The sequence below is a fragment of the Astyanax mexicanus genome, chromosome 8, assembly GCF_023375975.1.
Source record: "Astyanax mexicanus isolate ESR-SI-001 chromosome 8, AstMex3_surface, whole genome shotgun sequence".
NCBI lineage: Eukaryota > Metazoa > Chordata > Actinopteri > Characiformes > Acestrorhamphidae > Astyanax > Astyanax mexicanus.
This window is the reverse complement of record NC_064415.1, coordinates 10950902-10977169: the sequence shown is the minus strand read 5'-3', so window position 1 is coordinate 10977169 and position 26268 is coordinate 10950902. Positions and strand designations below refer to the sequence as shown.

The 26268-nt window shown below is 38.6% G+C and overlaps 1 protein-coding gene across 9 annotated transcripts in view; it reads right to left on the bottom strand.

Annotated features, from left to right (window-relative positions):
* Window positions 1-26268, bottom strand: part of LOC103026130 (zinc finger protein 521) — a 250362-nt gene that overhangs the window by 19036 nt on the left and 205058 nt on the right. For all 9 annotated transcript variants that reach the window (XM_049483079.1, XM_049483080.1, XM_049483081.1 and 6 more), the window contains one exon: window positions 18400-18515. In XM_049483079.1, the coding sequence (XP_049339036.1) occupies window positions 18400-18515 (116 nt within the window). The remainder of the gene's footprint in view (window positions 1-18399; window positions 18516-26268) is intronic.

The following is a 26268-nucleotide window of genomic DNA, read 5'->3' as shown; positions in this document are numbered from 1 at the left end:
AACTTAATGTAATAAGTCAGTGTTGTCCAATTAGTTCAATTTAGAGATATCACTAAATAATTGTGTAAAAGTGTTTGTGTTCTTACTGCTAAAAAATGAGCATTCTGCAGCTACAGGAAGTCCTGGTTTGTGTTGGGATGCTGGTGATGAGCGGTATATGGCATCTCCGCAGGGCCTCCATCCTTTTCCCTTACAACAAACCCGCCATGCCTCTCTAATGTCTGCCCTGTGTTTCTCCCCCACGTTTCTTTGAACTGCTTTCTATACATCCCTATAGAGGGAGCTGCGGCGTGCGCGCGCGCGTGTGTGTATGTGCGAACGTGCGAGGCCTGGGCGACACGGCTGACGCTAGGAGAGTTTTGAAGAATGACTGGAGAGGCAAACAGCCATCCTTTAACAGCTTTGTTGCTCCAAATGACACTCATTACCCTGTCGAAGGAGCGCAAGCAAACGCTCCACCAAACTCACAGCGCAGCCGCCCCGCTGTTTGACAGAGGAAGCAAAACAACTGCACAACTGCTGTGTTATTATGGGGCCTCATTAAGGGAGAAAGATAGGGGGAGGCAGAGAGAGAGAACAAGAGAGAGAGAGAGAGGAGGAGCAGGAGGAGGAAGAGGGATACAGGAAAAAAAAAGACATCACAGAGCACGTGAGTTCAGGCACGGCGAAGTTTGTGCATAACGGCCTCCTCAATCAGGACTTGAGGTATGGGATCTACGCAGATGTCCCATTCGTTAATATAAATGACTGTATTGGAAAAATACTGATAAAATAAAGAAACAATTAAAACAACAGACATAGAAAAAAAGACTACGCCACCAGCTAGGGGGACATAACTGAGGCCAAACGTTGGCAAAAAAATAATATATGCTTTCCAGAAATTACATTGAAGTCTGAAGACAGTATGAGATACAACAAGAACAAGGGGTGTTGAAATACAGTTTCAAAACCCTTTGCCTTTTTTAACATACTAAATGTATGGATCTGGGGCATAACAATACTGATAGATGGAGGTAAATATAGACTGACATATAATATTTTAATCAGGGTTCCCGCTGGTTCTTAAAAAAAAAGTCTTAAAATGTCATATTCAAATCTGGGTTATTAAGGTCTTAAATTGTATCAATCAGAATACATAACAATACTCTGTGACTAAATCATGGATAAAATGATGATTCAATTGTTTAAATACTGTATTTAGTATTTGACTGTATTTTTGGGAAGCGGACCAGAATAAGGGTGTAGTGTGATTTAAACCTGGCAGACTAGATCCTTTTTTTTAATGTATTGTAATATCTCAGAATGGTTCTAAATTACAATGTTTAACTAAGAACTTTCAATACTAGTGTATACTGTACTAAATATAATGTAGAATCACTGCTCTTGAAAGAAATTAAGAGACCACTTTAGTTTCTAAATCAGTTTCTCTGATTTTGCTATTTATACATATATGTTTGAATAAAATGAACATTGTTGTTTTATTATATAAGCTACGGACATTTCTCCCAAATTCCAAATACAAATATTGTCATTTAGAGCATTTATTTGCAGAAAATGAGAAATGGCTGAAATAACGAAAATGATGCAGAGCTTTCAGACCTCAAATAATGCAAAGAAAACAAGTTCATATTCATAATCAATAATCATAATTAATATTTGGTGGAATAACCTTGGTTTTTAATCACAGTTTTCATGCATCTTGGCATGTCATCCTCCACCGGTCTTACACACTGCTTTTGGATAACTTTATGCTTTACTCCTGGTGCAAAAATTCAAGCAGTTCAGTTTGGTTTGATGGCTTGTGATCATCCATCTTCCTCTTGATAAAAGAAACGTTGCATCATTTTTTCCAGAGCTGTATACATATATAATGTATAAATACTATATATTCCACACTCAACAGCTTGAAAAAAGAAATGTGCCATCAGCTTTGAGTGTGCATGACCATGCGAGAGAGAGGAAGAGAGAGAGAGCGAGAGAGCATAAACTTCGGCATAAACAAAAGCTAATCTGCCTTCTGAATTCAACAGTAAGCATTACTGTGTTCTATCGGTAAATAAACCTGGTAATGCATCACCAGTCTCACATGCGTCACATTTGTCACGTGTAGGTTTTATTTAATTTTGGACTTAAAACTAAAAAAGGTCACAGATTTGAACTGCACTACACAAAGTGCTGGGAACAGAAACACAGTGGGGAGGAGAAAAAGCATCACTCACTCAGTTCACACACAAATACATTTAATTAAGCTCTTAGACCTACATTTTATATACACGTTTCATCGGCCATTATTTCATTTGCTATGGGGACTTATGTTGAGGCTAAACAGGTGCTGTGCTCTCAGGAGGCATTCAGATTAGTCAACTACCTAAATAACCCTTATATTGTGTTAGAAAGCTGTTTACACCTGTGGTGTTCGCGGGTCAATTTTGACCCGTGATTTGAAAATGCTTGAAAATGCTTAAAATCACCAGTTTTCTTCCAATATTGTTTTTCAACTCATTGTTGGCTTAGTATACATTCATATAAATGGAACCAGTGTGGGAAATTTCTTTAGTTGGCTCCACAGACACAGTGTTTTAAAAAGTACCACTCGTTTTTGAATGCAAAAACTATTTAAATTCACAAAAAATATTTGTCATACTTATCGACTGAGTAATTAGAAACTGTAAATGTGTTATAGACCTATATTAGAGTACACCTACCAAAGAAAAAAAAATATTATTTAAAATTATTAACAATAGTGACATCTTTGGTGTTTCGGGTCAAAACTGACCCGCATAGATAAATAGTAGGATAAAGACAACAAGTGTTCAAATTTCTTTCCATAAAACCAACTTTTATTTAACCATAGTAATTAACCAAGCAATTTAACTTTAACAAATCAACAATGACCAACAACAGTGTGTGTGTGTGTGTGTGTGCGTGTGTGTGTGTGTGTGCACCTGCATTAACCATAAACTGAACATTGAAAAATAATATGATGTTAGTGCAGGTGAGTCACTCTGAATGAACTTATGAACTTATGAACCATGAAACTTAGCATCAGAAACTTTAACTGTGTGTGTGTGTGTGTGTGTGTGTGTGTGTGTGTGTGTGTGTGTGTGTGTGTGTGTGTGTGTGTGTGTGTGTTTGTGTGTGTGTGTGTGTGTGTTCAAATGCATGAATCACAGTATTTGATGGTTATTGTGTGCTCCGCGCAAATGAATTTCTTGCATGTGTGGCAAGTGGTGTTGGACTTCCTGTCCTTTTTGGTGGGGCAGGACTGGCACCTCTTCCTCTTGCTGCTCCTGGAATCTCCTCCCTGGTTTGTATCACAGGATGATGATGTGAGTGTTGGCTGAAGCCCTTTCACCAAATGAACAGACGCTTCGGTTCGGGGCAGCCTCTTTCGTCTTTCGATTTAGGGAGAAACCAGAGACTTGCCCAACTCCTCCAGCAAAAGCCTCCTCTTGAAAGGTTTTTCTCCATTCCATCCTGGATCTATTTCAGTCCACACTACATATGCGTTGTATGCCGAAACGTCCAGCATGTTGTAGAACACAACCACTGGCCTCCTTTTTGTGCCCCGCTTGCATGTGTATGTGCCGGTGACCTTGTCCAGGTTGTCAACACCGCCTTTGTTCTTGTTGTAATCCAGGATCATGTCTGGCTTCTTGTCCTCCCTACTGCTCACACCAGCATCCCTGTGGAGAGTTGACATCAGAATGACATTTTTGTTTTTTTTGGGACAGTAGGAGACAACTGTGGTTCTTTCTGAGAATGCAAACTTGGATGAGAGAGGAGCCCTGTCTTTCGTTCCAAGAAGAGCTAAGGGAAGCTCAGGTTTGTTCTTCCTGACTGTTCCCACCATCGTCAGCTTCCTCTTTAGAAGCTCTTGCGCAAGGTCATAGGAGGTAAAAAAATTATCACAAGTTATGTTGTGCCCCCGAAGACCCTTGGTCATGTCCAGGACGACCCGCTTGCCCTGGTTCTTCTCTGGCACTCCGGTGGCAGATTTTCCGGTATATATTTGCATATTCCATGCATAGGCAGTTTTTGCATCACATGCTGCCCATATTTTGATCCCATATTTTCCAGGCTTGCTTGGCATGTACTGCCTGAAGGGACAGCGGCCTCTGAAAGGGACTAGCCGTTCATCCACTGTCACCTCTGGCCCAGGATTGTACACAAAGGGTAAATTTTCCACCCATTTGTCCCAAACCTCCCTGATGGGAGCAAGCTTGTCATTCTCACAACGAGCAACTCTGGTCTCCCTGTTGTCAAAACGTAGCACTCTTGATAACACATGAAAGGCTTGAAGGGACATTGTGGCACGAAAAATAGGGCGTCCTGACTCACTATCCCATAAGCTGGCCGTAGCTTCATTACAGGATCTGGACACCCCCGCAAGAAGCAACAGTCCCATGTGCGCATCTAGCTGTGTTTTGTCCATCTCCGTCCAGCTATCACCAAACACTCTTCTCCCTTCCATGTTGGTCATCTCAAGTAGGATACTCTGAATAGGTCGTGGAAAGAACAGTTCAAACGTTGACTTGATGTCTTGGGCGTGTGACACAGCGTATCTAGTAGGCCCTGGAGTCATTCTGAGGATGTTTTCCATCGGTGCCCTGGCTTGGGTTTGAGGAGGGCTTGATAACCATGAAATGTCACCTTTTTTTTACTTGAAGACCTCTCCTTGAGCATCTGTGACATCTGGGTCCTCCTCATCAGATGTTTGGTCTTGTTCAGGGTCATACTGAACATCATCCTCCTCCTCAGACACATCCTCCTCAGCTTCACTTTCCTCTCTCTCCTCAAGATCACCATCATTACCAAAGATATGATCTAGCACCTCATGAACAGAATACCTTTTGCTCATGTTGACTGATAATCCTACAGAAATTCAACTAATAATATCCCAACCCTCTTTATATGTGCCAATGTTTGTTTATAAACAATGTATCAATATGCTGTGAGAATGTTTTAGTTCATGTGGGTAGTGGTGTTTGTGTGTGTGTGTATGTGGGGCAATGTTTGTGTGCCTGTATGCATTTTCTATATGTCTCTGTGTCTGTGCATGTGAAAGAAGCTTGTGTGTGTGTGTGTGTGTGTGTGTGTGGGTGGGTGGGCCATAATTGGGCATATTGGGCCACAATTGATCCTCAGAGCAACCCATAGCTTTAAGGTGATGCATAAAACAGCCAGTATTCTCTGCCGGGTCATTTTTGACCCGTAACACCACAGATGTAACTTTTTTTTTTTGAGACCTTTAGAATTTACTAAAAAGGTAAAAATGTATATTTCTGCATTCAATCAGGTGTGTCTGAGGATTAGATGAAGCCTCATTCCAGAACAAAAAAGCAAATGGTAATTTTTACACATTTAAACTTGAAAACGGGTCAATTTTGACCCGAACACAATAGAAGGGTTAATCGTTAGTTGCAGCACAAGCACACAGACATCGACATAAATTGTTGTAAAGTAAATGGTAGTTGTAGCAAGGCTCAGTGTCTGGAGAAATCCATGCCTGTGTACCAAACCACACACTTCTAGACTTTACTTACTTTACTACACAAAATAAATGTTCTTCTAATGGTGGTGCACTGTTTTTAACACAGTATTTAATATGGGTAGTGTGTCAGGGCATTTAAACCTTTTCACTGCACACAAATAAAAAATACAACTTTCCAGACAAGAAAATTACTCTTCTATTAATCTTTTGCATTTAAAAATGACTTTTAGTTTGATGTGATCAAATGCAGATATGTTTAAATATGTTCAAAAAGACAAAGATTTTTGCATTGTGTCCTATTATGTATTGTTGAGGAAGAATGATGGACTTTACCAAAAAGAAAAGGAGCTCAGGGAGTTTTAAGAGAAACCGCAGAGGACGTTCAGAGAAGTTCAGAGGTGGCTCCAGCAGAAGAAGAGCACTTTACGAGAAAAGTTCCAGAGAAAACGGAAGAACATTCAAACTAACGACTGAAGCGGAGAAACGAAGACGACACAGAGAAGAAGACTCTGCGCCCTGAGGAAAGAGAAGCGAGGGGAATTGTCATTCCGAGACGTCTTGCTTCACAGTAAAATAACAGATAGGTCTAAAAGTCCAATTACGAGCTTTGTGATCATGAGAAGAAACCCAGGCAAATGCAGAAAAGCGACGTCCCAGAAAAGACGCCGCTCAGAGCAGCGATATCGCGAAGACTCGAGACCCAGAATTAAAGGGACTAAATTCTGAGGTGATGTCAACACGCATGCCTTTCTCACACACCATACACTCACTTACACACACATACACACACCCCAAAAATGAAGGCTAGGACTTAAGAACCCAATTAAATGCTTTCTTTAGGGAGCGATGGTGGGAGGAGGGAGGGGTCTTCCTGGGCCGTGAGCCCTGGGCTACATCCTCTAATTAGACGGAGGGAGGGAGGATCTCTGCCTGTCACTGGAAGGGAGATGGGAGTCCATAGGGCTCCAAAAAATACTCGCGTCCCGGCACAACACGACGCATCCATGCACGCATCTCGCTTTGCTTTGCCTCGCCTCAGATACTTTACTGCCATACATCAGAAAAACGAGTGATGCAGCCTCTCACTGAACAAGTTCACAAAACAGCCACAATGCAGGAGTGGCCTGAACTTATTTAGCACTTTCTCACACTCAAGACCAGGATGATAAAACTGCTTATTTTCACCCAGTCACTTTAACTTTTCTACTATTCTGCTGGAATAGTACTTTCATTCATTTATATAGGATAATTGAGCTATACAAGCTTTATGTATACTACGAAATCAAAAAATCTAATTTTGTTTTTCTATTATCTTCAGTATTACACAAATGGATCATATGTTTTACCTTGGTTTGTGTAATTAATGGCAAGATAGAAAAAGAAAAATACTGTCCTAATCACCCTTAATTCATCTCCTCTATTCAAATAAAGTACAGATGACAGTAAGTCAAAATTAATTCAATTACATTTCACTCACATTTAGTTACATGCGTTTTTTCTTTGGGTTTATTTTCATGCTGTTTCACTGGTTGCCTTGTTTTGCTTTGCTTTGCTTTGATTTTATGCGCTTACATTTCTCACTTTCTCCTATTCTTTACTTCTTTTTTTTTAAGATAAAAGAAGCAAAAATAGAAGATTAAAATTAACTGAAAGCAATTAATTTCCTATGCAAAAATATGCTCAATGTATTGAGAAGTTTTCTATGAAGCCCTTATTTTTAATTTTTGGACCAAGACCCTATATATAACCTAAAATTCTACCTCAACTTAGAGAGGAATAACTAAAATTCACCATCCTCTGGTCTCCTGTTTAATCACTCACTTAAGCTACGTGTATTATTATTATTATTTATACTCTATATAACATATATTTTGATTATGTAACATTTTTTCTGTTGCTCAAATATGTTTATTTATTTTCTCCTAACTATTTTGGATTTAATTTTTTCAGAAACCCACAGTATATTTGTACATCTAGAACTGGTTAAATCTATTCTTAACTAATATATTCTTAACTAATATATACAACTGAAGTGTATATATAGTGTGTACTGTTCATTTAAAAAAAAACAGTACATACCTCACACTACTGTTTAAAAGCTCTCATTTCTAATATACTAGTCAATAAATAATATTTTAGATGCTGTATTTAGAATTTTGCCTATTTTGACAACAAGAAGTCACTCAAAGTATCAAAATATTTAAAAAAGATATTGTTTTAATTTGTTTTGTACCGAATTATCATTATTATCATTCTTTTTTATTTTTAGTAGAGTTTGTTTGTGTTTTTTTGCCATACAAGCAACATATTAGCAATTTTATGGCATCGACAATTTGTTTGTGACTTGAGCATCACAGACTTGTATCAGTTTCTTTATATGAAGGATTTCCAAAAAATTAAGTATTTTATCTGGTGGAATCTTTTCAAGCATTTCTTTCATATTTGTAACCCTAAAAAAGTTATTTTTGGTGGTTAAAAGTGCAGATTTCCAGTAATTAGTACCAGTACATAAATAAAGATTTAAAGCTACTATAAAGAAATATTTTACAGCCATAACGTCTTTATATAAATGAAACCATCACATGAATTCTGAACTTTTGAACAGTAGTGCAGCACATCATTTCCATATATAACCAGAGACCCTTTATGCTAAATTCTTGCGCTAAGCATGCAATAATTTACATGTTAAACATACACCCCGTCCCCGAGGAGCGATCCTATCACAGCAGTCTCGCGCCGAGCGCAGATTGAAGGAGACAGTCCCACAATGCCGTGCGCTCTCCGGACGTTCTGAAGTTGGATAAATTAGCAGAGCCTGAAGCGCCTGAAATATTTACTGTTAATTTGCCATTAATGGCATTCCCTTATGAAAGTTTATGAAAAGTTTACAGGAAATAGCACAGAAGTGTCAGAGATCAAACAAGGTGATAGATTTGTGGGCTGAGCACGAGGCGAGCGCCGCTGTTTGTTTGGATTCGGTTCCCCGAGTGCGGAGGGAGCGCAGGAAAAGAGAGAGAGAGAGAGAGAGAGAGAGCTCAAAGGCTTCGGGGAGTTTTTGTCACGTCTCCCACAAGACGCTGTGTTTGCATACACACATCAGACCCAGAAAGAGGCAGGAACAAAGACAGCAGTCTTCACGGACAGACACACGCGCACATACGTACACATGCAAACATACAGAATCCCCCCCAGACCGGGGGTCTGTCAGCCTGTCTAATTCTAATCTACCTGCATAAGTGGAACGTCACTCTGGTGGAACGTGGAGAAGCTCTTCATCTCCACTTCGGCTTTCATTACATTTGTATTCTCTTCATCTGCCTGTTTACTGTGCTTTAGCGTCATTACAACACGCTTAAATATTAACAACACTGCTACACACACACACACACACTCAAACACAAACACACACACAAACACAGAAAGAGAGAGAAAAGGGGGAAACAAAAAAACAAAAAAAAATCACACTAACTTTTTTCTTTTTTTACTTTCTCTCTCTCTCTCTCTTTTTGTCTCGCTCTCTTCATTCAGGGACAGGCTGAACCAAAAATAGCATACACTGATTAAATCTCAAGGCAGAATACTTAATTAATGAATAATTACATTAATTACAGTACAGTAATTACAAAATATTAATCAATTTAGCGCTTCATATTTTTATCATTTGTAAAAAGTGAAATAAAAACAACATAAAAAATTGTTCTTCTGCTTTGTAAACACTTAACATAACTTTAACCTACATATAACCTAAATATTTCTCAAATTCCTTCTAATCCCTCACAATGTTAACAATAAAAAGGCTCTACAAAAGGCTCTATTCTATGGGTGATCGAAAATAATACTAATTTCATTTAATAATAAGATGAACTTCAATCTAAATTCTATACCTAAGCTCAAACATAAACCTAATAAACATAATCCCTAACAAATCCTAAAACAAATCAACCTAGCACTAATGTTAGCTTTAACTCAAACATTACGTTACCTTCTACACAAACCTAAACTTTAATAAATCTTAATCCTCAACTACAAGCTAAATTTAGCCTAAACCTAATCATTCTCCAATTAACCCTAAACCTTAACTTCTACCTAAAACCTAATCCTAACAAATCTTAAACAATAACTTCAACTCAAAACCTAACCCAATGTTTAATACATAACATTAACTTTAAACTAAACCAAATTCTCAACAAATCCTAAACCTTAACTTCCACCCAAAACCTAAACCTAACGAATGCTAAACCTTAATTCTACCAAAAACCTGAATTTATTTTTTTTACTAATCTGTAATATTGATATTAAAGTTGTATAAGATTTTATTCTTCTTCTTTAAGGTTATATAGAGGTTTTGTTGCAACTTAATCACAAAAAAAATCCACAAACTCTCACAGAGCGCTTTTCCACCAAAAGAACTCTGGTTCTTGAACCAATTCCATTAAGGCTTATAAGAACCGCAGTGCTTTTTTTTGGTGAACCAACACCCTTCTTTATTTGTACGAGTTTTAATGAAACCGTCAAACTGTCACATCATACGCCATCAACAAAGGGCGTTGGACAGTGACGGTGAACAGAAGCAGTTACAGTTAGAGCTGAAGAACCGAGTATTCTTAGTTTCCCATTGCGAGCGAACGCTCCTGGTTCCAGAAACTACTTTTGCTGGTTCCACGTTGGTGGAAAATTGCTCTTTTGGAAAATCTATAAAAGCAACTTTACAGGAGAGATAAAACCTTCTTTACTTTTAATGGAAGTGAATGAAAAAAATATATTTCTGGTATTTTTGAAGAATTTCTATTGGTCCATTCATCAAGCAATTAGACACAGTGTAAGGGACTGTTTGTGTGTTTAAATTATGGATATGGAAAAAATGGATATTCTTGTTTTATATTGAACAGCGAAATTATGTTCCTGAGACAAAGCACCACAACAAGCCTTGTTCTGACTCTTCCATTTACCCCAGTAGTTTCAGGACATCGCAGCATGAGCTTTTAAACTTACTGGATTAAAGACTGAAATCAAGATAATTTAAAAGATCTGCAGATTGAGAATGTGCTCCGAGATTAAAGAGATGCTCGTGCAGGAGTAGTGGAGGAGCCGGCCGCAGAAGGACGGAAAGGCGGATGGATGCGAGTGCTGAGGGAGGAGGAAGTGGAGGTGGAGGACGCTCCTTACTCTCATTAAGAGCGGTGTGTCGCACCACTTTGAAGACGAGCTTTAAAAAGGAAGCCCAATTAAGGTGAGGGTCCTGCAGGCAGAGGCTGCGGCTGATGCTCCTCCATCAAACCCTGCGAGACCTCCATCCCTCGGTGACTCTCGGCACATCTGACGAGCGGCTCCGCCACCGCAACAAGTGGACCTTCTAATGAGGTGTGAAGTTGGCAAGTTAAGAATAGAGTTTAAAGACACGGGGCTTCAACGGTAACATCACTCATTAGCTTCTTAGTGACTTCTTCTGGCCCATTTTTTCTCAAGTCTAATATTTGACTTTTGAAAACGTACAGGAAAAAGCATATTAGGATTGAGGTTTTTAGGTTCTTCTACGTTTAAAATTATGAAGCATTGATGTGTTTATTCACATCGACTTCCATCATTTACAATGCTCCCAACACTCAGAGAGTCAAGACAAGCGCATGCCTCCTCTGATACATCTGAAGTCAGACACCATCTCTATCCAAACTGCTACCACTGAGGCATCTCCACTACAAGGCAGCCATTGAAGGAAAACGCTTAAAAAGCTTATACATCAGATTATATATCACAATGGACGTGATGTGGGGAGAGAGCTTCATCTACCCACCCAGAGAGAGATGGCCAGCTGTGCTCTCTCTGACTCCGGCTGCTGATGGTGAAGCAACATGACCTGGGATGAGAGCCTGCAACCCTCAGGTCATAGTGTCAGCAACTTAGTCTGCTGAGCCACCTGAAGCCCCACAATGTACATATGTATTTCTTTTGTAATATTTATTGCAATATCAAAAAGAAATACAGGATTTTTACCAAAGGTCACCCAGAATTTTCCCAAGCATTAGATAGGTAGTCTTTATCGTCCACAGCTGGAAATTTGTTTTCAATTTCAGTACATTACCTCAAGAAGCTGTATGTGTGTGAACACAAATCAGGGTAAATGCATATTAGTTATACCATTATCCTGACTTTATTTTAGTACGAAGTCTGGGTAATTTTTAGGTGCTACCTTTTGCCTAATTCCTGTAGTTAAAAAAACAACATGGAAAATCTTTGGCTGAACGCAACATTTGCATAACATTTTCCAAAGTTCATATGTAAAAAAAGACAATATAAAATAATAATTCCTAAATTTCCCTTTTGTATCAAACAGAAAAAAGCACAATGTGCTTGATTCGCCATCAATTTTGCCCAAATGCCCAATTTTTCGCTTTCAACTCTATATAATAAAAAATACAACTCTGTTTTGCTTACAAGCACAAATAGGATATTTATAGAAACTTTCCACAAATGAGAAATGGTTACTTGAACAACACACCATGGGTTTCATCAATCTGCTTTCTTGTTTAAAGGTATGGAGCTGTATTTTATCTTTTACAAAGGGGTGGTTTCATAAAGCTCTGCAGAGTTATGCACTACTAATAAGTATTTGATAACCTTATCCATCACTTTATTGCTCATCTGTACTCTCTTCAAAAGTCAGTTGTAATGCAACTGATTGCTATGCAACTGAGAGAAAAAGAGAGAGAAATAATGATGAAGCATAATTATGACCTCAGCTGACAGGAATGTGGGATTTTGTGGGGAGTTGTCCCAGACTGTTCATGAGTGACTCAAAATGTTCACACTCAAACATCTTATCTAGAGAGACTTCTGTTCCTATTATAGAGGTGGGCCAATGTCATGTTAGGAGTCTTGCCCAAGGTCATGACCTTATAGAAAATCGATCCCCATGCTGTGGTAGCTTACAGCCATGCAGTGGTGTTATCCACTGCGCTATCCACACCAACCAGAGTCAACAGTTATGAACACTCCACCCCTACTGCAACATTTTTAGGAACTGCGAGAGAATATTCAAGCTGCATAAGATGGATTATCACCGGACACATTTATGAACCTCTACAACTGCAGACATTCACTTTATTGCCAAAAGTGTTGAACTCAGGTTCCAATCACTTCCATGGCCACAGGTGTAAAAATCCAAGCCACTAGGCATGCTGGGACTGCTTCTACAAACATTAGAGAAATAATGGGTCTCAGGCTCTCAGGAGCTCAGTGAATTCCAGCACTGTGGTACCGTGATAGAATGCAGCACCTGTGCAGCAACAAGTCCAGTCGTGAAATTTCACTACTCACTACTAAATATTCCACAGCCAACTGTCAGTGATATTATAACACAGTGGAAGAGACTGAGAGACCTCCAAATTTCATGTAGCTTCAGATTAGATCTACAACAGTAGAGTGTAGAGAGGAGAGATACACGGAATGGGGGTTTTTAAGGCTGAGCAGCTCCATCCAAGCCTCACATCACCAAAAGCACAGCAGGAGAGCGGATACTTTTGTAACGCACTACTTTATGTGTAGCTCAATAAATGTGACAAACAAATTCGTCATATCAGTCAAAATATTTTATTATTTGTTGTTCCTAGTAACACTTAGCTACGTTCCAAATATCCTTGCAACCTGTTTTTGCAACTATTTCCCTAAAAACGAGTGTAATCTACTCCACACGAACACCATCACACCACTGTGGCTCAATTTTACTGCAGTACAGCTCCAGTGCCCCTTTAAATGAGCGGAGTGAGGGGTTCTAACAGGAGGGGGTCAGCGAGAGAGCCCAGCCAGTCAGAGACCACCTCCGCTGGACTCCCAGGCCAGATCTCACACATGCCCAAGAGTCAGTCAATCACAGTGTGTGTGTATGTGTGTGTGTATGAGTGCATGTTCCTGGGAGGGCTGATTAGGCCTCCTCTTTCCCATCATCCTCCCAGACAGGCTGGTGGAAATTGGCCGGCTCCTCGAGGGGTGTGGGTTCACCAGGCTTTAGAGGAGGGGGGTTTGGATGGGGGGGGTACCTGTCACAGCTCTCCTGCAAATGAATAAAATATCTCTCCTCCCTCCCTCCGTCTCTCTCTCTCTCCCTCTCTCTCCATCCCTCTCCCTCTCTCCCTCCCTCTGCCCATCTCCCCTCTCCTGCGCTCGGCTGGAGCCCGACCCTTGACCTCCCTGACTGGAGAGAGGGATGATAAGGAGAGGCTGCGGGAGAGAGATGGAGAGAGAGAGATAAAGAAGGATTCTCTGGTCGAACTTCCGCAGGCTGAGATGGTCAGTGGATCTGACAGATTGATCTACGCTTCATCTGGACATACTGACGCGTGGCATTCCTGACAAGACGAGAAAGTGATGCCCAACACACACGGCGCTTCACCCCGCATCGAAAACACAACACAGCGCAACACGGAGCGAGATGAAGGGGGTCTGCTGTGCAGAACTGTTTTGAAGGTTCAGGGGGTTGAATTTTTTAAAGTTGGTAAAATAGATTAACCCATTAAATGCCACAGATATACTGGATCTTTTTCCATTACAGATACAGTGAATATTAGACTGATAACTGAAATGTTGTTGGAAGGTACTGTTATGTACACTAAACAATTTAAAAGAAATTGTTTCTCGATTTAAACGACTATTAAGTTTTAGCATTAAATTCTCTATGCAGTTCAGTGTGAGGCAATAGGTTAAATTAGCTTACTGACTTTTAAAGATCATGGCCCAGTTTCTAAAAAAAAATCTCAGCATTAAAAACAGGGATGCATGAACTCGGATACTGGTATCGGTATCAGGGTCGATACCGTGATTCTTTAAAGCTGCTTTGGGATAACATCAGTTGTAAAAAGTGCTATACAAATAAATTCGACACGATTTGATGATAATGTACTTTGGCAGCCCCAATACAAACCCCCCGATGCCTATTGCACATTGCTGCGCTAACAGACAGACTTCATAATTCAAATCCAAATTATATTCTTATATTATAGTGCTTCTCAAAAAATATAATAGCTTTGAAAAGTTATTTGATTTCAGTAATTCAGTTCAAAATGTGAATTTCATATATTATATAGATATATCACACAGAGTGATCTATGACTTTGGACTTGATATAACACAGTGGACCAACACCAGCAGATGACATGTCTCTCCAACCCATCACTGATAGTTCCAAATGAAATGTAAAATTTACTGATGATCAGTGATGGTTTGGAGAGACATGTCATCTGCTGGTGTTGATCCACTGTGTTTTATTATCAAGTCTAAAGTCAGTGCAGTTTTGTTTTCCCACAAAATCTTACAGCACTTCACGCTTCCCTCTGCTACTGACAACTTTTATGGCGATGCAGATTTCATTTTCTAGCAGGACTTGGCACACTGTATTCCTGTTACACAAGTGACACTGTGGATCGAGGAATATTAAATGTTAAATGCCCCATCCATCTACACCCACTATCAAACCTCACTCCATATTCAATAATTCATGTCACCTTGCCATTAGCATGATAAGCAATGTTCAGCCTCTCTCACAAGATAACACCTCACAAGTTATACAGGTGCGGCCATTCCCAAGCAGTTCGCTGAAGTAAAACTTGCACATGAGCACATGATCAATATACCACATAGTGTTATTCCATGACTTTTGGCATACTTTTTGGTTACACTATATAATTTATTTTTTAGAATAAATTCACATTTAGTGAAAACAAGTGGCCAGTAATTAGAATGTGTGATAGAATGTAAAGTAGGAGTTGGTTAGAATCTGGAAATACTGTCTTTCCTTTAAACACACACACACACACTGCACAAACACACACACTGCACAAAGACACACACTGCACACAAAACTCCCAACTGTATAGCGGATGGTCTTCACAGTCTTCATCTTCTAGTAAAGTCCTAGATGTCCTTTAACCCACAGCCGTACTGCATTCAGGCTGCATTCAGTAATAAAGCTCAGCAGACGAGCACCAGCAGCGTCTCTATACGTTTGCGCAGTAGATCTACAGTGCATGTGCACACAGGAAGGCATGTGTGGGAGTGGGAGTGCGAGCGCTTGTGTGCGTCTGATGCATCTACCCATGGGGCACAATCTGGGAACAATTTTCAGGTGAAATATAATAACAATATTTCCCCGAGCGCAATCCTCTGCTCCTTTCATAACCCTCCCTGATCCAGAACAAAGAGCCAAAGGTCTTTCATGTCTGTTCTTGTCTCGACAAAAAGCCTGTAAAACAACTAAAGCATGCACGAAACGACACCACAGGGAGACCCACATCACTCCATCCCAAAGAGTCGCAGAAACAAATAAATAAATAAATAAATAAATAAATAAAAAAACGCAGGAAAACATCCCTCAGGTTAAAGAAGGGTTGTTTACAGGTAATCACAACGTTTGTCTTCTCCAAAAAAACAAACAAACCAACAAACGGATATCAAAAACATAGTCAAGGTATTGCTACACCACACTCATACAAGAGCTGCATGTATTGCTGCAACACTTCACGTAAAATAAAATAAAAATAAAAAACGTAAAAACCTTGCATCTTAAGTTTCGGTCAGTCTTTTCATTTTTTAAAAATATATTTTATCTCTAATTTTTACCTATTTTTTCCCCCAATTTAGATAGATCAATTTGTATGCCCCTTGTCACTAGTGATGATACAACACAAGGAGGGTGAAGACTAGCACATGCCTCCTTCGAAACATGAGTCAGACTTTGCCTCTTTTTAAACTGCTGCTAATGCAACATTGGCAAGTAGCATCACAGTGCACTCGGAGGAAAGCACAGCGACTCGGTTCCGATACATCAGCTCACAGACGCATTGTGCTGATTGACATCACCCTCAGAGTGATGAGGGGAAAGAGCGCCATCTACCCACCCAGAGAGAGAACAAGACCAAATGTGCAATCTCTGGGCTCCAGCAGCTGATAGCAAGCTGCATGACCAGGATTTAAACCAGCGATTAGTTTAAAGTTTGATCTAATGTTCAGCTAGCAGCTGTTCTTAATATTATGTAGACATTTCATGACTAATGGACCAATAGAGATGCCCCAAAATGCTTAATAATCTAACCAGCTGAAAGCACACTTCAGTGCACTATTCCAATAGGAGAATGCTCATCCACAAAGAGCTTGCTTTAAAGATACAGATACTAAGCATCACTCCATTCTAAAAAGTCGCAGAAGCAAATAAATAAATATACATTAAACAGGGAAACACCCCTCTCCCCTGTTAAAGAAGGGTTGCATTGCATCTGTCTCCCAAACAAACAAACCAGAAATAGATAAATGAAAAAAAAAAAAAACCTAAAGGATTAGCTACACCACACTTAAACTATTTTATTTTTTTTTTTTTTGACCCAGGCTGATCTGGCATCCGTTTTCCCATTGTGCAGAAATTTAATGAAGAATAAACCAACAAAAACGATCCAAAATGACTACAAAAAGTGGAGACGACCAACAAATTCATGTATGGAGGCACTTTGGGGTCAATAATGTTAAGTTTGTTTTTTATGCGTCATACAATGCCAGATCCCATTTGGTTTTTATTACAGGCACTTTAACAGCCCAACTTTACATTAATAATGTCCTGCAACCAGTGACCCTATCGTTCTGAACACACACTCCAGTGCATTACTCCAACAGGACTATGCTCATCCACCACATACTGCTGCTGGTCACATACTGAATGCGCTATCAACACTCCAGAGCATTCACAAAACGAGATGAATTATCGCAGGTTATTTTCCACTCAAAGTTAAGATTTTTTTTACTTCTGAAAAGTTTCCATTTTAGAGTTTTTGCTTTTTATCTCCCTGACAACCAGCCATGTCCACATATCAAATGTGTTTTATTTTGTGAATGCAAACCTACAGCAGCTTCAGAGATAATGATAGTGATCACCTTCCTTCTGGCCAGTGCAGACAGTGCACGCTGCTGTCTGAATCTGAATATGGAAATGGACTCAGTTACCAATGAAACGCTGTTGCCTGTACGGTGCACAGCTATAAATTCAGTGCACTGATCTGCCTCCCATACAAATCAAAGCCCTTTTTTCATTTAGTTTATTCACAATTTTTATTAAACTGCTATTATATTAGTGTTTTATTTAATGCACTGTATTAAAAATAGAAAATAGGTATTATTTTCTTTGATTATTTCATTCGAAACAAGAAAACTGAAAAGCATTCATTTTTTCAGTGTAAAATTGTTGTATGACCACGACTACGATCTTGTTCACACCTGATCACTCAATGTGATTAGTATCTGGATTGTATCCTGATCAGATTGATTTTAACCACATGCATTTACACTAGGGGTCTGTAGTCATATCTACATGATACAGATGTGCTTTAAGAACTGGTTGTTTGAGCAATGACATGAAATAACCATTTTTTAATCCTTACAGAAGTATGATTGTAGAAATGAATAAATAAATACCATGGGATAGCACCACAATGACAGCATTTAGTCTAATTCTGGTTTAGAAAGTATCAGTCAATCAAAAGTGTATCAATTTCTCCTGGTAATCATTTGATCTAGACTTTAAAGGGAACTGTTATCAATTGAACTTCTTCACTCGGGTGAGCTTCTATAATTAGACTACCAGGTTCCAAATACATAAACACTTATCTACCCCACAGAAAAACACACAGACTGTGTGTGTGTGTGTGTGTGTGCTGTTTCGGGACAGATTTGTTACAGGATTAGGTCAGATTCATTCCTCACTGATATCTGATCCAGCATTTTCTGTTGATATTAGCACTGATACCAACACCCATCCATACCAATATACCATCTGCAGTAACAGCAACAGTACTGACATTTGTGGGCGGGGCCTTTTCTTCTGAGTTACATCAAGTGTGTTAAAGTGAAACACTTCAGAAGTGGAGACTCACCTGAAGCTCTGTCTGGAAGAAGAATTTCTGTGGGCACTGCGAGCAGTCATAGATCTTATCCTCCTGACCGTGAGCTGAGAAGATATGCTGCTGGAGCTTACTCGCCTGAACAAATACTGTACAGAGAGAGAGAGAGAGAGAGACAGATGAATAAAAGAGAAAGAAGATAAAAGAGAGAAAGACAGAGAGCAAGAGACATAGAGAGCGAGAAAGAAAGATTGAGAAAATGAGAGAAAGGCAGAAAATGACAGAGAAAAAGAAAGAGAGAGAAGAGAAAAAGAAAGTGATAGAAAAATTGAGAGAATAAGAGATACATAGAGACAGAGACAAAGCGAGAGATTGAGAGAAAGAAAGTAGGTGAGAGAGGCATAGAGAGAGAGCAAGAGAAAACGAGAGTGATCAAGAAAAAAGAGAGAAAGAAAGACAACGAGAAACAGAGAAAGAAAGAAAAATGAAAGAAGAGAAAAAAGAGACGGATAAAGAGAGCGATATATACAGAGCGAGAAAGGAAGATCGAGAAAAAAAGAGCAAGAGAAAATAAAAGAAAGAAAATGAGACATACAGAGAGACAAAGACAAAAAGAGAAAAAAGAGAAGAGAAAAAAGAAAGCAAAAAAAGAGAAGAGAAAAAAGAAAATGGTAAGTGGTAACCAATTAAAATGAACCTAATTAAGAAATTAGTCAATTTAAGAACCAAACCTATTTTCGAATCTAAGGGAGTTTAACACCTTAAAGTCTGGACCAGAGTCTGAACTGAAGTTTGTTACTTTGTTTTCTGTTCATTTGGTCCAGTTAGTTTTGGTTTCACACTGCAGTTTAGTTTTGGTTTCACTAAAGGACTTTACTTCATTTTGCCATCATTATCTACATAGTCTGGGTCTCTCTATATTATAAAATGATTGGTTTGTACAATGTCGTCAATTTGGTGAGTTGCCTTTCCAGGTGACGTGCTAAATCCTGTCTCTCTGCCAAAATTTTACTCCCCTCTCGAGAGTGCACATGACACATAGTAGTAGAATAGTGTAACAGATTCCCCTCAGGTTTCTTTTACTTCTGTTTTTATAAATAAGGATTAATCTACAGTTACAGTAGATACAGAAGTCAAGCATGTCAGCATCTGCAGTAAGTTTAGAGAATATACCTACTAAAGGAAATTAATACAATTAAAAAACATAACAATACAACAAACAATACAATGAAATAATCTCTAAAAAGTTTCAAACACCAAAAAAATGTCGGTTTTAAAGCCCAATATAACCCTTAAACTTAAGACTTAAGAAGCATACCACAGCTAAAAGCAACTGTTTTAAAGAAAGCAATGATCAAGTAAGGCTCATATTTGGTTGGTAAAAAGTGCAACAAACACAGGAATGCAAACTGCAGAACATATGTTTTAAAATGTGTAATTGTTTTAATTTCTTAAAAGTATAAATATAATCATATACAACACAGTACTACTTAACACTATCTACACACTTCTGTGAATTATTACAGTATATATGAAGATGTTTTCCTGTAAAGCCCATAATGAAATTCTACTTAGCTTCCACATAAAACTGCAAATTCAAACTATGCCCCATTAGCCTTAATCCAAAATATCTAATGGTCCATATTAAAATTATAACAAAAAAGCCCTCTAAAGATTAAATAGGCCTGAATTATGCTCTCATACAGACGTTCAGATTAGAGACCAACAAAAATAGGGACAGACGATTTGGCTAATAAGATCAAACAGAGCAGGGACCTGCTTTGAAATAGTCAGCGAGGGGTGCGCAGGAGATAATGAGGACCCTGTTCTGTAGATTATGCTGGATGGATGAGGATGTTTCTAAATTGATCCTATCGTCTCATCTTTTTGCACCATATAATGCCAACTGGCCAATTCTCTATGCTGTTCAGAGAGCAGCAATGGTTTAAATTTGCTCTCTGACATTTCAAGGTCCTCAGAAATCAGCAAAATATGGAAACTAGCTGATGCAGCAGAAGCTCATGAACTTAGTTAGGTCATAGTGTAGATTGTATGCAGGCAAAGATTTGCAAGAAGAGTCAGTAGAGCACAGAAGTCAGACTCATCTACTCATTTGGTAGACTCACCCCCTTCCCCCAGAGCAAGAGTCTCAGACTGCCTTCATTGAGTTTACAACTAAACTTAGCCACTATATGTAATACAGACAGACAGTCTGTTCCAGCTAATACTGCCCATTAGACTTGTCTGTTGCCAGAGTTGTCATTCTAATGGTTAGATGGACAGTTATAGCCAGACACTGTCTGGCTGCTGGCACAAGATAACACCTTACAAATATAACTATACAGCTCTTAAAAAAAAAAAAGAGACCACTTCAGTTTCTGAATCTGTTTCTCTGATTTTACTATTTATAGGTTTATGTTTGAGTTAAATGAAGACTGTTGTTTTATTCTATAAACTACAAAAAACATTTCTCCCAAATCCCCCCCTAAAAAATATCGTCATTTAGAGCATTTATTTGAAGAAAATGAGAAATGGCTGAAATAACAAAAAAGATGCAGAGCTTTCAGATTTCAAATAATGCAAAGAAAACAAGTTTATATTCATAAAGTTTTAAGAGTTCCGAAATCAATATTTGATTTTCATACATCATTCTTACATCAATCTTACACACTGCTTTTTGATAACTTTATACCCCTGGTGCACAAATTCAAGTAATTTAGTTTGGTTTGATGGTTTGTGATCATCCATCTTCCTCACATTCCTCGTGATTATTCAGTTTGGTAAAACCAAAGAAACTCATCTTTTTTGTGGTCTCTTATTTTTTTAAATAGTTGTATAGTACAAGCAATTGGTTGCTCAGAATCTTGTCCTCAGCTGAACTTTTCCTTGTGCATACAATGTGCATAATATTTTTAATATTAGCATAAAACGCTATAGGAAAAACTATAAACAGCAGATATACTGATGTAATTTTTGGTGCTGTAAGGATAGGGGTCTCATCTAAATGATTAGTAGGTACGAACCAAAAAAAAAAAAAGTGTGCCTCATGGTGAAACAGCAAAAACGCAACTCTGAGAGCCTCAATTTATAATCAAAACTACCTCAGTGCGAGAAAACTAAATTTAGCCTCGAGCAGGAATAAGCGACTTTGTCCTGATTGCATCCAGGTTGCATGAAATAAAACTATTTCATGTAACCCACATTCTCTTCCTCTCTTTCTCTCGCTCTCTCTTTTTCTCTTTTTCTGTCTCTAAGGCAAAGGGAAAAGCAATTGCATCTCTAAATGCAGTGGTCAGGAAAAAAAAAAGAAAAACAAAACAATGACAAATGCCAAGGTGGACGGCTCAAATCTGGGCCAGCGCAAACAGGAAAATCACAAAAACACGGTGATGCGCTAGCGAGGGGGGCTAAAAATACGCCTGACATTTTAGCACCACCATTTAGCGTCCTGTGGGCTGGTAGCCTTGAGAGGAACGGTCAAGCCGGAGCAGCGGCGGCACAGGGCGCGGGCTGCGTGCGCTCCCGCCAGCCTGGGGAATAGCGGGGTGCTTTATTTAGCGGGCCCCCAGCCACCGAGGGGACAAACACACGGCAGAAAAATAAACAACTGCAGAAATTGGCATTGCCTCAAGTGCAAAAACATAGTCTCCATTAGTCGACATCGCTAATTATATTGACAATATAAATATTCATGCAGACGCGCCATTTATTTATGCATAGCCTGAATACAGTCACTTGGATGCAGATGCACAACTTTGGGATGCCACTTTAAAAATACATACTGGGGCTGTGTGTGCTTTTAATTAAGCCATAGTAGCAAGTAGCACAGAATGAATGTGTGTGTGTGTTGGTGTGTATAGAGTGTGTGTAAGTGTGTGTAAGTGTGTTGGTGTGTGCACCCTAATTCTCGAAGGAGTACTTCAAACATGCCTGCCGTTTGTTATGTTAGGCCCATGTGTGTAAGAACTGAACGGCTATTCCGAAAAGAGAGAGAGAAAAAGAGAGAGAGAAAACAGAGTGAAAGAGAGAGAGATAGAAAGCAAGCCAAACAGCAAGGCTAGCTGGGAGGTGGGTGCTGGGGGGTGGGTGTAGAGGGGGGTTCCGTCTCTGAAGTACAGGAACACAACACTAGCCGGGAAAGTTAGCATTCTGGGCTTCATTTGAATATCTTACTGGGGGATAAACAACTTTTCCCTTCATGTGGCGCGAGGGTGTTGACAGAGCCGAGGGTTATGGGTATGGAGACAGATGAAAGGTGAGGGCTTCCCCCCGGGGCAGAGGGCCGGGGTCATTACACGCCAGCTCTTAATGACATGGCGGTCAGTATTAGCTTAATGCCAGCCTCCACGGGCTTCTGTAGACTCATAACATCCCAAAACACAGACTTACAAATTACTGCTGCCATATCACAACCTCATAGCTCTATTTATTTGCAGTTTCTGTTATTATTCAGTATTCTTAACATCACTACGATGACTACATCTGTACAATAAAACAGTAAAAACAGTATAGTTAATTTTAAGCAAGTATAGGCGGATAATAAATGGGCAGATTTGACCACTTAAGGTTTTATTCCACCAGCTTAATTAGCAAAAGATAATTTAGCATTTTAAATTCCATGCATGTTGAAAATGTAATAAAAATTCATAAAAAAAAAAAAAACATTGTTTAAAACACCAACAGATGACGTGACTCTCCAAAGCGTCATTGATCATCAGTAAATTTTACATTTCATTTGTAAATCAAGGGAGCAGAGTCTGGAGGAAGAGTGGAGAGACACACAGTCCAAGCTGCTTGAGGTCTAGTGTGAAGTTTCCACCAATCAGTGATGGTTTGGAGAGACATGTCATCTGCTGCTGTTGATCCACTGTGTTTTATTATCAAGTCTAAAGTCAGTGCAAAGTCCGTTTTCGCAGAAAATCTTACAGCACTTCATGCTTCCCTCTGCTACTGACAACTTTTATGGAGATGTGGATTTCATTTTTCAGCAGGATTTGGCACACTGCCTAAAGTACCAATTGATCTTATATAATATTCAAATTTTCTGAGACACTGATTTTTTGTTTTTTATTGGCTGTAAGCCGTAATCATCAACAACAAAAGAAATAACCGTTAAAATAGATCATTCTCTGTGTAATATACATATATATTTTTTGAGTTTTACATTTTGAACTGAATTATTGAAATAAAATAACTTTTCAATTATATTTATTTTTTTTTAATGCTCTAGTAGAATATTAATACTGTAAAAAGTGAAGTGAACAGTAAAGTAAGGTCTCTGTATCTTTGTCCCAGTCGGATATATTTAAATAGAGATATTATGATAAATTATAATGCATTATTGCTGTTTTTTTTATTTAACTTTCAGTAAAGTATTGTATCTAAATACGGTAAATATTACCATATATCAAAATGTTTATTCACTACTAAAGTCACTTACTTTATAATACTGCTGCTTTTATTTTATAACCAGTAAACCTTATAAAATTGTTAACTACTTACTAGTCTAATCTTAATATGTTTATTGTAGTTCTTTTTATTACTATTTTCTTTTACTGTGTTGTATAGTTCCTTACTCACCTACATACACCGTCTAATTTTATTAGATTTTATTTACTATATATATATTTTTCCTCACCATTTCTCTACTTTGGGCTACTGCCTATCTGCCTGAAGTGATGCTAATGCAGATCATGTGCTATTCTGCAGGAACATGGTTAGCGATTCAAAAGGAAATAATAATCATATGTTCTGAACAAATCTTCAAACATGCAGTGCTCTACTGTAAAAGCCTGTATGATGTAGGCTGTAACTGTGTGTACATACTCTGAAGACGCTCTGTGTGTGTTATAGCATGTTCTGCTATGTTTTTAGCATGCTCCGTATCACAGGATCTAAATATTGAATGTGGAGAGCAGAGTGTAGAGCTAGCAGGAAGCGAGGCAGAATGCTAGCTACCTCCTGAAGGCTGGAGTTACCACCTACAGATTCATCAATTTTACATAGACCCGCTCGCTTCATCTAAAGAAGGAGCTGAAGACAATGGCGGTTCATGATTTTGGCATACATGAAAGAATCTGCTCCGTCAGCTAATTGCGCTAAATGCAAATTATTTACACAAATGGTCAGGCGACATTCACTGATTTATGATTATGCAAACAATGCACTAAAGACTCGAGGGACCGCTGTCCTGTTTTAGCTTCTCCTACACTCTTCTAGTGGTTGGCAACTGAAGGCACTTCTAGAAGTGGAGAACCAGGAAATCCATTTATTTTGTTAAAGGTATGTGTGTGTGGAGTCTTTATAAACATGGTTCTGGATTGAATCACTGTAGCATATAATATATAGACGTATTACATACAGAGTGATCTATTTTAAGTGTTTATTTCCTTTATTGTTGATGATTTTGGCTTACAGCTAATGAAAACCCAAAAATCAGTGTCTTAGAAAATTTAAATATTATATAAGACCAATTGGTACTTTTGGCAGTGTGGGCAGTGTGTTAAGTCCTGCTGGAAAATGAAATCCGCATCTCTATAGAAGTTGTCAATATCAGAGGGAAGCATGAAGTGCTGTAAGATTTTGTGGGAAAACAAAACTGCACTGACTTTAGACTTGATAATAAAACACAGTGGATCAACACCAGCAGAGGACATGACTGGCAGCATTTACATCCCCCTAGTGCTGCGGTTAACGGCTAATGCTAATGCTGCTGCACCAAGCCTTAGTGCTGGAGAAACTTCACTGAAAACTCACCCTTATAAAAAATATTGGAAATCTAAGCTTACTGTGAATAAACAGAAGTGCTTCACTCACCTAAATAAACAGCTTTTAGGATAAACATCTAGCACTTCTTTGCCCCATTAGAAGGGAAACCTGACGACACCCTTGCTTACTTCGATGTAGCCATCCTTACTAGTGTTGCTTAATGTGCTTAATAAACTAGTGCACCTTATGTATGAAAACAGACCAGAAAATAGATGTTTATTGATAGTGCGCCTTATTATCTGTTGTGCCTTATAGGACAAAACAATTCGGTAGAAGAAAACATTTTTTTCCTGGACAGTAGAGGCAATTACGAAAAAAATAAAAATGTTTTTTGAGGTCCTTGATGTTGAAAGACACATTAAATAAGCATGTGTTCCAACACTGCACAACAGGGACATATTAAACTTATTACAAATACAATTACACCCTTCTAATAAATAAGCATATATATCAACCATGTCTCACTTTTGGGAAAAATCAGTTATTTTCTTTATTATTGTACATTATATTATAGTAAATTCAAATGTCAAGTCTAAAGTCTAATTAGATTTCTTAATGTAAGAAGGCTGTCTTTTTTTTTTTTTTTAAGAAAGAATAACTGATTTCTTCCATAGATGTTAGATTAATGGTAGATTTATTCATTGGAAGGGTTCAAATGTTTATTGATTTGTTTAGATAAGCCAATTTTATGAGACCGTGCGCAATAATACTGTGTTTAATCAAAGCAATGTTCCTTGATTCACCGCTATTAAAAAAATGAATCAATAAATAAAACAAATGGAGCTTCTGTATTATGTTAGCTTGTCTTAAATGTTCCTACCTTTTATCAACTTTCCATAGGTTTCAGCAACTGCGTAACTTTCCAGACTAAGTTAGCCTCCATAAAACCTCCTGCGCTGCATCTTCTTTCAGGTTAAGTAACATTTCTTTAGCATCTAATGGGTCTGTTTATGCCAACCCATGCACTGTAATTCAGCGCGGCGCTGAGAATTTTGGCGGCTTTCTTTGGGGCGTATGAAGTGAGACAAAAGTACACAACTCCCTCTTGACTTTCACCTCCACTTCTGGATTGTTTGTGCGAGTCCTCGCAGTCTAAATCACAAGGCGCTCTATGCGGCGGCTTCTCCAGGGTGA